General features: G+C 47.8%; 1 protein-coding gene across 1 annotated transcript in view; it reads left to right on the top strand.

The window, feature by feature from the left end:
* LOC149860945 (NACHT, LRR and PYD domains-containing protein 12-like) overlaps window positions 1-12,456 on the top strand; it is a 44,222-nt gene that overhangs the window by 7,325 nt on the left and 24,441 nt on the right. The window contains exons 2-4 of the mRNA XM_090053635.1: window positions 1,410-1,706; window positions 8,895-8,933; window positions 10,046-11,789. Coding sequence (XP_089909761.1) covers window positions 1,430-1,706; window positions 8,895-8,933; window positions 10,046-11,789 — 2,060 coding nt within the window. The 5' untranslated portion in view covers window positions 1,410-1,429. The remainder of the gene's footprint in view (window positions 1-1,409; window positions 1,707-8,894; window positions 8,934-10,045; window positions 11,790-12,456) is intronic.

The following is a 12,456-nucleotide window of genomic DNA, read 5'->3' as shown; positions in this document are numbered from 1 at the left end:
GTGGCCTCAGCAAGAGCTACCAACCTTGCAGTTTTGACCTCCCTGTGTTGTAACACATAGTAATGACATGAGTTTTGCTTTCAAGAATTTGGGGTGCAGTTCCCCCAAAATCCCTGTGCCAATCTTCTTGAAACATATCAGGCATCATGCTCTCTGCAGAGTGTACCATCTCTGAAAAGTTCATCCAAATCAGACAAAAAACAACAAAGTTATAGCTATTTCATTGATTCCCCATTATACCCTATGGCCGTATCTCCAAGGCGGCTCCAAAGCTCCAGAGCTGCTTCAGCCGGATCAAGGCAGAAACCTGATCCTGAGCTCCGGATCAGATTGCTCCCATCCAAAGTGCCTGGATCTGAAGCCGGACTGGATCGCTGCCAACTCACACAGGCCTATTATATTCTAATGTACAAATATCCAAATAAGATCATTAACTTGGTGCATGACACACAGAAATGCGCAAACTGTCTGAGGGCACATGGAGAAGGTTTTCCTTTTGCGTAGTCATTGCAATTTCATGATGTTCATAGATGGCTCGGAGTCAGTTTTTAATAGGGTGGTTTTTTTAAGTTTCGGGTACTTCCATATAGTTCATGGTGGCTGGACCTAAGACACTGATGGGAGCCCTTTTGGGACTTCTGGAAAACCTCTCAAAGGAAGATTATAAATGCTTTACATTTATATTAGCTAAGTTCCCATTTGACAATAAACCTTCAATTGCGTGGTATGCACTGGAAGGCTGAGAGGACAGATGCTGCGAAACTCTTGAAACAATATAATAGAAACATATAGTTCTGGCTAAGAAAAAGCAGAAAAAAGAAGAGTACTTCCTGATCTGGATGAGGAAGACTATGGAGTGGGGAAGAGTCCTCAACGGGAGGGATGGGGAGGCTTTTCTGAAGGGAAGCTGAGGAAGGGAGGGGGTCTTGAAGTGAGTAGTGGGTTGGAAAAAAGGAAATTCATAAAAGAACCAGGGTGGACCTGCTTCCACAAGCCTACACCACTCCAGCTCACCAGGATCTGTTTAAGCAGCTGTTGTCCCTCTCCTTCACCAGTAGCTACCCAGGGCCCAGGTACCTGTAGCAGCAGCAGCAGCCAGAGGATGGCAATTCCTCATTTCAGCAGCCCCTGAGGAATTGCCATCCTCCCCCTGTGACTCTTCCCCCAGGCACAGCACCAAGTTCTTAGGACAGCAGCTGTTTGCCACAGGTTGAAGCTTGCTATTTGCGAGTGAGGCCATGAAACATCTTGGATAAAATCTGGCATGCAGAAAGGCATGCTGTGGTGAATGCGAGAGCAGATGGGAAGGGGTTGCTTTCCGTGCAGTAGCTGTGTGCGCTTCATCATGCAATTGCAGCTTCATAATATCCATAGGTGACTCCCCTAACCCATTATTTTTTCACTTTCAGACTTTTCCTAATATCTCACAATGGCCAGGCAAAAAAGAAAACCTGACATCCTTCCACATCTGCAGGAACTCACAGAGGAGAATTTTAAAGAATTCAGATACCGGTTATGCAGCTTGGCATTTGATGACAAATCCCCAGTTCGCCGCAGTAAGCTGGACAGGGCTGACTGTGTAGATGTTGCAGGTCTCCTGAGAGAGCACTATGGTGAGGAGAGAGCAGTGGATGCAGCTATTGAAACCTTCAAAATGATCAATCGGAGGGACTTGGCTGGGAAACTCCAAGCGGAAAAGGACAGAGGTAAGGAGCCCAAAGCTAATGCAGCCTCCACCTCCCCTGAGACATTGCTCAATTAAATATCCCCATCCACAACATCTGTAGTAGGAGCAACAGCAAACTGGCAACAATTAAAGAGGCCAAAACTCAGAGAGAGGCCGGAGTGATTTACTGGAAAGCGGAGGTGAGGCCTGGCCACCTGGCTTGTAGGTGCATTTTTAGGCACACGGGATGGACCAAGCTGACTGGAGCCCTGGTCCATCCTGTAAAGTGTCCTGGCTTTGGCAGTGGCCAGGAGTTCAGATAAAGTCCTCAGAAACCCTGCAGTATGCAGTTTTACAATAATTTGCCCAGAGAGGTGAATTCTTAATAACTCTGATACTAGCTTGTATTTTAGGACAAGAGTGTTTATAACTGTCAAAAATCTTGCTGGCTGTTTAATGTTTCCTATTTCAGCTGTGTCCCCGTGGTGGCCCCTAGAAATATCTAATCCTGTGCTAATCCCATTAAGGGTTTGACCTGGGTATGTGGTGACGGTGAGCTCCATTCCTGGTTTGTGTGTAAAATGCTTATTTAGTGGTTTTAAGTCTGCCATCTTTCAAGTGCATGGACCTGAGGTCCTCAACTCCTGGCCTGCGGGACAAATCCGGCTTGAGGTGCAGCGTCATCCAGTTCTGTAGGGAGCCCCAGGCCCTGTGCACTGAATTGGGTGCCTGATCCCAGCACACAGGACAGGACTGCGTGAAGGTCACACCAGGTGCCAGGGCCAAGTCTCAGTATGGATGATAGGGAAGGGGCAGCATCAGACCGTTGGGACCCAGTTCCCAGTGTCAGGGCCTGGGAGGGGGTGGCATTAGCTCCCCAAGGCCTAATCCTTGTGTATGGGGGTGGCGCTTGGCCCCAGGGCCTAATCCTGGCATGCAGGGCAGGGAGGGGGTGGTACTGGGGACTTGGTTTGGGCCACTTATCTGGCCTGCAAGGCCACAAGCTTGAGCACCATTGGCAGAGGCAATACTTGCTTTTCTTCCCATGTTACCATACAAGGAGGATAGAAGTTCCCAGGCTGCCTTCCTTGCTCCATTTGCATTTTTGTGCTCTTCTCATTCCCCTTTTCACCTGTCTCCTCTCTCATGTAATACGCCTCAACCCTTTCAGACTGGTCATATGACAATTTCTTCAAGCTCTTAATTATCTTCTTTTTATTTTTCTCTGGAGAAGTCCTCACTGAAACATGCTAAGTGAAGCCCAGGTCTTTTTCTTTAGCTGATACAGTACATCTCATCAGACTCCAGTGAGATGCATGGGTAGTTCCAAGTATTCCTTTACATTTGCATTCCTTAGCACTTATCAACACAAAACCTCATTTGCCATCATGTCACCTGCTCACCCAGATTCTCAACTCTTCACCATACGTCTGAATCCAAAAACTACAAGTCATGATTTCCATCCCTCGCCCCAAAAAAAAATCCCTGAATTCCATGTTAAGGGACGCATCTCTTTCAAAATTTCTAACACAAATCGGGTATTTTGCACATTTCATTTCTTCAAATTCATAACATGATCCCATGACATACATTGGTTAATCATAAGGTCACTTATTACACACGCTGACTGTGCCTATACTCATGTACTAAAAGGGCGATTCCAACATTATCTTATTCTTTACCAAGTGCACCATTTTTGGGTCTCCTCACTGGGTTCCACTGGGTAAGTCCGGAGCCTCTGAGGTCATTCATTACTTTACTTACTGCATTCTTGAAATTGGCCTTCTTGTTTTCTCTTTTTCAGGGTTTGCTACTTTGGTTACATACATCAGAACATGCCATATTTTTTGCAAAGGCACTGAATACTCCTAAGTGGAGCAACTTTATCTGCTTCCAAGTCTTTGGGATGTTTTAGCAGTTACCCATTTCCAGTCATTCTAGTGCCTTGAAGAGGGGACTGCTCCCCTTCTTGTTTAACTCGACCAGGTCTTCCCCAAGGCTCTGGGCTTGGTGCCCTTGGCACTTCATGGCTGGATTCCTCATGGGAAGGATGCATAACAGGGACCAGATTCAGCACCCTGTTACACTACATGACCTGCTTTACTCAAAATTAGAGCAAATCACTGCTCACTAAACATCACCGTCGATATGTACAGATGCTTACTGCACTGTAATTTGCTCTAATCATGAGTAAATTTGCTACCTGTACATCTGCAGCCGGGCATGGGACATAAAGCTGCCTGTTGCTGGGGCAGGCTCTGCCACCAGAGCCTGGGCAGGGACAATCTCCCTCTACCTTGGCATCAGGGAACTCCTAGCCCCAACTTCATGATCAGGGAGTCGGGGCTGGGAGATTCTTATCTCCCAGCCCTAGCTCCATGGTCATGAGGTTAGGGTTGGGAGACAAGTATCTCCCAGACTAGGCCCCAAGACCATGGAGCTAGGGCTGGGAGATAAGAATCTCCCAGCCCCCTCTCTGCAGTGTCCCACCCCTTGCCAGGAGACACCTGTCTCCTCTGCCTGTTCCTGGGTTAGCACCCATGGGGAACCTAGACCTCCCCTGGCACCTGCAGCTGGCTGGTGCAAGGCTGGGGGGGTGGGGAGCGCAGATTGCTGCCTTGAGGAGCAAATCTGCTCCCACTTCCCTGCATGTGAAGACCCCTGCCTGGGGTGGGTTTTCTGCAGAGTAAATTACTCTAGAGTAAACCCACACCAAAGCATTTGCACATGTAGATTCACCCAGTTTAGTGCAATTTGGAAGCTTCGGTCAGTTGCTTAATGAAACTGAAAGATGGTAACAGATGAAAGGAAGAACTTTTTCAGCCAATGTGTAATTACACATTGAACTTTTCGCCAGGTAATGCCACTGCAATGTTTCCAGAAGGATCAAGCGGTGTACAAGAAACAAGAATGTTTGGCATTTCAATAATGCTAGAAAAAGTGTTTGGGGAAAGATCTAAGCTTCCTGCTTCCTGCTTTGTATCCATTCATCCTGGGGATTAAGAGAGAATTTTCACAATGGCAGAGTAACCCACTGTTGTCATCTGTGTGGTTTTCTGTTCTTTGCTCTGAAAATTTTAGTGTTGGGCCCTGTCAGAGACAGAATGATGGAAAAGCTGGAGCCTGAGTCTGATACACTGAGGCCATTTCTGTGTTCCTGTGGTCGGGGGATCTGGGTTTCTATTTTGTGAAGAAAGTGCACTCTAGTAATTTCTTGGATCTTGTCATTTAGCACAGTTGGCTTGTTTCTTGCTCTTCTGTCTCCTATTTTATGTCTGCAGGCTCATGCTCCTTTGAGTCTTCTGGTAGCAGGAAAGTAGTAATAAGAACAAAAGATGCATGCAAGAACTAGCAGTCTGCTACTCCCTGAACTATCAAGCAAACTATTTCTTGTGAGATGCTGGGTCTAGATAGAAACCTACCACCGAGAACTGGGTAATGCAACAAGAATCTGGCCATATAAGCTCGTCGGCAATAACAACGTTGCAAAAGTCTTTCGGCTTTTCTAAATAAATTCTCTGTGTTTCCTTTTAAATGTTTATTTTCTTAATTTCCCCTTTCTAAAAGTTAATGTCCTCAGGCTGGTGTTTGACTCCTTCAGATTTGGCCAGATGAAATGTAATTGTATATCATAGATTTCATAGACATTGGGGCTGGAAGGGACCTCACAAGATCATCAGGTGACTACTGGACCTTGTCTTTCCATGGAGTGCCCTGGTGAACAGAAATTTGTCAAGTCCCCTGATGCACACTCCTTATGTACTTATAGGCTGCCACCAAGTCCCCCTTGAGCCTGCGCTTTTCCAGGCTGAAGAGCCCCATGCCTCTCAGCCTATCCTCATAAGGCGTGATTTCTTGTCCTCTAATCAAGCTTATGGTTCACCTCTGGACTCTCTCAAGCTTCTCCACATCCTTTCTGAATTCCAGAGCTCAGAACTGGACACAGTATTGCAGCTGTGGCCTCACCAAGGCCGGGTAAAGTGAGAAGATGACTTCCCAGGTCTTGCTTGAGATGCATGGGTAGATGCAAGCCATAGTTCTGTTTGCTTTGCCAGCTGCAGTATTGTATTGATGGCTTATGTTCATCTTGTGGTCAGTTATGACCCCCAAGTATCTTCTGGTCGTGGTGCTAGTGAGTATAGTGTTGCCAAGACTATAAGTGTGGTGTGGGTTTTTCCTTCCAAGGTGGAGCACTTTGTATTTCTCAGTGTTGAATGCCCTCAGGTTTTGATCTGCCCACCTTGTAAACCTGTTGAGGTTGGCCTAGATTGACAGCCTATCCTCTAGGGTGACAGCACTTCCCCATAGCTTGGTGTTGTCAGTGAACTTAGCCAGTCCGCTTCTGATATCAGAGTCCAGATCATTTATAAATACACTGAAGAGTACAGGTCCAAAAATGCAGCCCTGGGGGATGCCACTGGTCACCATGAGCCATGCTGCTTTGGTCCCATCAACTATCACTCTCAGGGTCCATCCACAAAACCAGTTCCCCAGCCATCGGGCCGTGAAATTGTCAAGGCCACAATTCCCCAATTTTTCCATGAGGATGTCATGGGACACCAGGTCAAAGGCTTTCTTGAAGTCCAAAAATATGATATCCACCTCGTCTTCTTTGTCCAGGTGATGTGTCACCTGGTCATAAAAGGAAATGAGACTGGTCAGACGAGACCTACCCACAACAAAACTGTGTTGGCTGTCTCTCAGACTGATCTATGACCTACCCACGACAAAACTGTTGGTTCTCTCTCAGAATATTACCTTCTGTTGGCCTGGTGTTAATGGTTTCCTTGATGATTTTTTCCAAGAACTTTCCAAGGATTAAGGTCAAACTGATTGGCCTGTAGCTCCCTGGATCTTTCTTCCTCCCTTTCTTGAAGATAGGCACCACATTGGCCCTCTTCCAATCTTCAGGACCCTGTTCCATGCACCACAAGTTCTCAAATATCCTTGCCATTGGTCTTTTTATGATGTCAGTCAAATATTTTAGCACTCTTGGGTGCATTTCATCCAGGCTGACTGATTTGTGGGTATCCAGGCTCTCATTGTGTACCCTCACAAGATCAACACCAATGATGGGTGCATGTTTTCCCTTCCCCTGGTGAACCTGCATGCTGCCAGGCAGGGTGATCCCCTTGCACTGATGGAAGACCGACACAAAATAGTCGTTAAGGAGACTGACTTTTTTCTGGGCGTTGGTTATCAGCTGTCCCACTTGGTTTAATAAGGCTCCAATGTTACCCTTGTTTTTTTTCCAACTTCTCACATATCTGAAGAAGGACTTTTTATTGCCTTTGATTTGTGTGGCCAGTTTGAACTCAGTTTCAGCCTTGGCTTTTCTAGTATGCTCCCTACAGATGTGGGCCAATGCTGAATACTCCTCCTTTGTGGTGTTTCTTATCTTCCATCCTTTACCAGCTTCTTTTTTTCAGGTGCAGGAGGTCCAAGAGTTCCCTATTAGTGCCCGCACCCTCACGGATGCCCTCTGGGCTTATCTTCTACTTCTCGCGGTGCACTCGCCCTCCCTGGGGCTTCCTGCTAGTGCCCACACTGGTGCTTCTCACAGTTGGGGCTCAGGTGGCCTTAGTCATGCCTGGCCCCCAGACCCCCTTCTCGGGTCTATGATTTCTGTCCGGCTCAGGTGGCTTCCCCCTTACCTGGCCCTTATATCCTGACTGCTGCGGCCTCTCTGGCACCTGACTAGTGTGCCGCCTCTGGGGCTGCTTCTTCCTATATGCCCTCCCTGGGGCTCAGCGCGATATCTCGCCCTCACGTCCTCCCTGGGGCCTTGCCTCGTGATTCCCGCAATTGAAGCTCAGGTGGCCATAGCCGTGCCTGGCCTCCAGACCCCCTTTCCAGGTCTTGCGCCCCACTGGGGCTTCTCCCAATAATGCCCACACTGGGACTGGGGTCGAGACACCCCAAAATGCAATGCCCCCTCTGTCACCAGGAACCCCCCCCACACTACTGGGGAGCTCCTATGAGGCCTCCTCCAACCCCTTATAGCCTCACCCGGTCCTCTGGTGTCACAACAAACAAAACCATCAGCCAATCGGCCCCAACTCAAACTTTCGCCTCCTGGCTTAAAACATAAACCCTAAACCCTCTGGCTCATCATTATTTCCATCCCTGCCAGGGCTCCTCTGCCTGGTATCCTCACCCATAAGCTCCACCAGGCTGCTCAACTAGGCCTGCTCCCGCAGAGCTCCATCTTCCGCGACTGCCAGAGGGGAACTGCCTATGGCCTCAGCCTGGGCTGTTTATATAGGCCAGGTGCCGCCCCCTCCTGGTCAGCTGACCCTTGTGGTTGCCCCAGCAACCAACACCTGTCCTTCTCTAGTTGGACAGGCACTTCAGTGCACTGTGACACTCCCCGTTACTGGGCAGCAGAAGGAGATGCTGGACACTTGGGAATGGCAAATGCTCTAAAAGCAAGAGTGGGAAGGGGATCTGGGAGGTGGGGGGACAGTGAGGGTGTCCAGCTGTCCAGCTGGCAGGAGAGAGAGCAGCACCAGCAGAGAAGAGAGGGCAGAAGCTGTTGGAGGGATGTCGTGTTCAGGTGCATTGTGGGGCACATTCATTGAGCCAGGGGCTGGGGTGGAGGGGAAGGGGTGCTGCTGCCTGAGGTAGTCAAAGAGTTTGGGGGGGACTTTACCAGTTACAGCAGCGGAGCGAGGGCAGGAAGTGCTGGTCAAGGAGGAAGTGCCTGAGCTTGGCAGTGCTGTGCGGCGGTAGCTGAGAGTTTTGTTCAGCTCTCAAACAGCAGCAAATCCAACCTCAAAGAGCTGGCCAGCATCGCCGGTGCTCAATCTATCTTGGGGCTCCCATGTGAATCTTGTGCACACAATACAGGAGGGAGAGTAGGCTGTGAGGCAGGCATATGGGGCCAGGTTTTCAAAGCTACTTAGCTCCAATCAAAGTGCCTAAACAAGGGCTGGATTGCAACAGCCCTTCCTGTGCTGAGCTCTTGTGGGAATCTGGCCCCATCTGTAGGAACAGAGCTGCTTTCGGTGGCAGGGCCCATCATGGTAAAACCACAGGCATTGCGGGGGCAGTCCCATACCGCACATTGCCTTGTACTCCTGCCTCCAAAGAAATCTCTGCCTCTGAGCTTTAGGTTATCTCCTACTGTGGAGAACCTTAAATGAAACACTTCTCTCACTTCCCTCCATGGGCAACACTCTGTCTTCAGTTCTGTAACTCTAATACTCACATGCCATTTCTTTTCCAGCTTTGGGCCCCAATCAAACCCATGGAAGAAGAGCAGACGGTATGTGACATGGCAACAGGACTGTTATCACCAACTGGCAGTTACTCTAGAGCTGCCAAGGGTTTGGCTAGTAGAAGTAGTGAATAGCACACCTCAGACCATAGTCTTTTCAGAACCCAGAAGCAGGTTTTCTCCATCCAGATGGAGGCATTTTGGGATAGCATGAATCATGTGATACTATGAATCAGGCCTCCTCCATTTTCGGCGGATTCCCCAAAATATCCCACTTTCCTGTTACGTCCCTTCTCAGTTTGTAGCTTAAACAGGTGTCAGCAACATGTTGCATGAGCTAGATACTGAATGTGGCCCATGGAGCTGGAGGGCTTTGTGTCTGCCTGTGCCCATGCCCATGCTGGGACTGAGCAGTGAGAAGTGGTGCTCGGGTAGGGCAGCAGCACTTCTCCATCACCACCACTTCTCCTCACCCTCATCCCCTGCCTGCAGCACAGGCTCAGCTTCCAGCCAGTGAGGAGTTGAACTGGGGCTGGGCAACTTCCAGCTGTGCTTGCATTGCAGCTGGTGGGTGGTGAGAAGTGGCAGCAATGCAGACACAGCTTTGAGCTGCTCGGCCCTGGCTCAGTCCCTCACTGGCTGGAAGCTGTGCCCACACTGGGGCCAGGCAGCTGGGGGATGGGGAGAAGTGACAGCAGCACCGTGCCCTAGTGCAGACATAGGCAAATGCCTGCTCTCACTGCCGATGCACGGCTGAAGCCACCCAGATTGAGGCCAGGTGGTTCTGGCCCATGGCTTCTAGAGGTTGCTGGCCCCTGATCTGAAGTGTTATGTACTGCTGCTGTGCCCTGCATTGTTGGCTTTCACTGTAGACATGACTGCATTTCACCAGTTAGTAAAGTGACTGTTGAATATACACACGAGTTCAAACTACCATTTTTACCTGCATCCTAATTCCAGTGGGACTGTTGATATAAAGAAGAACTACAGGTCCTCCAGCTAGGTGATTGGAGGATACTGTATGAGGAAATGTGCAATACAATTAGCTAAAGGCACCATTAATTATTGTTGAATTAGCTTTATTCCAGCATTAATGTAGATTGTCTTTTTCCCATGAACTCCTGCCTCAGGATATCTAATGCTTCATGTCTCTAACCCAGGCTACAGGGAGAAGTACACTGAACACGTATGGGACACGTACAGAGTAATAAAAGACAGGAACTCTCTTCTTGGTGAGAATATAAAGCTGAACAGCAGATACACAAAGCTGATTATTGTGAAGGAAACACGTGCCAGAAAGGAAAGACAACACGAAATAATGGCCTCAGGACAGAGACATGCAGAAATCATGTCTGAGCAAAAGAGATCCATCACCATCGGTGACTTATTTGCAGCTGATGAGAAGGGGAAAACCCAGCGAATTGCTGTGCTGCTGGGAGCCGCAGGGATTGGGAAAACACTGACAGCAAAAAAGATCATGTTTGACTGGGCGGCTGGAAAGCTGTACAACAGGGCATTTGATTATGTTTTCTACATAGACTGCAGAGAAGTTAACTTTGACACTGAGCAGGGAAGCGTGGCAAATCTGATCCTAAGGAACTGTCCTGATCAACATGCACCGGTTGAAGCAATGTTGGGGAATCCAGAGAAACTCCTGTTCATAATCGATGGCTTTGATGAACTGAGGTTTTCCTTGGATCAGCCGGAAGAGAATCTGTGCTCTGATCCCTGGGAGAAGAAACCAATGGAAATCGTGCTGAGCAGTTTAGTCCGGAAAAAAGTCCTCCAGAAATGCTCCTTACTCATTACTACAAGACCAGCTGCTGTGGAGGAGCTCAGGCAGTGCTTGCACAATGAACGCTACGCTGAAATCCTGGGGTTTTCAGAAACCGAGAGGAGAGAATACTTTGACAAATATTTTGGGAATAAAGGGAAAGCAAGAAAAGCCTTTAATTTTGTAAAAGAAAATGAAATGCTCTTCACCATGTGCTTTGTCCCCATTGTCTGTTGGATCGTCTGCACTGTCATAAAGCAGCAGATGGATGAAGGCGAAGATCTTGCACAGACTTCGACAACAGTCACAGGAGTGTACCTGCTCTACCTGTACAATTTGCTGAAGGATCCAAGAAGCAAGTCAAAGCAACTCCTGCAAACTAACTTGAAAGGACTTTGCTCCTTGGCTGCAGATGGGGTCTGCAGGCAGAAAATCCTGTTTGGGGCAGAGGAACTCCAGAAGCACGGCTTAGACACTGCTGACTCCCTCTTTCTGAATGAGAACCTCTTTCAAAGAAGCACTGACTGCGAATGTCTCTACAGCTTCGTCCACTTGTCTTTTCAAGAGTTTTTTGCAGCTCTGTTTTATGCTCTGGAAGAAGATGCAGCGGCAGTAGGCGAAGGCTCGGGGAATGACATAACAGCTTTGACAGCTTTGTTAGCCGACTATGGGAAATCTAGGAATCATTTAATGTTAACAGTGCGATTTCTGTTTGGTCTCTTAAATGAAGAGAGAATGAAAGACATTGAGAAAAAACTGAGATGCAAAATGTCATTGAAAATTAAACCAGAATTACTGAAATGGATTAAAAGAAACCCCAAAACATCTCCGTTGTCTTTGGGATTTCATGGGCAGGGGTCAAGTTTTGCACCTAAGGTTGAAGCGCTTTATCAGCTTGAGGAATTTCACTGTTTGTACGAAATTCAGGATGAAAATTTTGTGCAAAGTGCATTGAGCCGTTTAACAACTTTAAAGTTACAACATCATACATTTACCCAAATGGATCAGGAGGTACTTGCATACTGTTTAAGAAACTGCCACCAGTTAGAATCGCTTCTCCTAGAATCCTGCGAATTCAGCTATGAAGCCCTAAACGAAGATGTGTCGAGATCCCCAAATTGGTCACCTCTGTGAGTATTACCTGGGCTCAAAAACATATTTTCTTAAGAAACTTAACTGAATCTGTAAAATATTGTCTTTCCCTCCCCTTCTCACGCTCCCCTCCCCCTTACCTCAGATTTAGCTTTAAAATGGTCCACAGTAAAGAATTACCATCGTTAAGGGTTGAGACTTAAAAAGGATGTGCTACTTCTTCACAAAACCTGGGAAGCAGCAATTTGAGGAATAACAAATTAATTCATCTTCAAACTGTCAGTAATACTCAAGAAAAGTCTCCTGTGTTACATAAGATGTCACTTCTAGCTCTAAATAATACTAAAGCATAATGTTCCCAAAGTTTATAAAACTCGCTGTCTCGCACAGGGCCATGGGGTGTGCCGAAGTGTGTTAATAACAGCACAGCAGGCAAGTTGGAGGTGAAAAAGGCCTTTTTTTAAGTGACCTGAATAGCTAAACCCTCCCTGTGCTACTGAGCAATAATTCTAATATTATAAAAGCCTTAGTCTGTCTGTCTGTCTGTCTATAACGCTTTATTCGCACTCTGATTGGCTGACAAATAGCTGTTCCCACCTACCATAAAGGGTGAGAGAGTGGTGCTGCTGCCCCGCCCCCTCCACCAAAAGCCCCCAGGGAGGGGAGAGGGGGGTGCAGACCCCGTGGATCTGGGACCCAGGGGGC

Source organism: Crocodylus siamensis, chromosome 6 (genome assembly GCF_052110815.1).
Source record: "Crocodylus siamensis isolate JL-2025a chromosome 6, ASM5211081v1, whole genome shotgun sequence".
Lineage (NCBI taxonomy): Eukaryota > Metazoa > Chordata > Crocodylia > Crocodylidae > Crocodylus > Crocodylus siamensis.
Note: the sequence above shows the minus strand (reverse complement) of the source record. Positions and strands in the feature narration are given on the sequence as shown.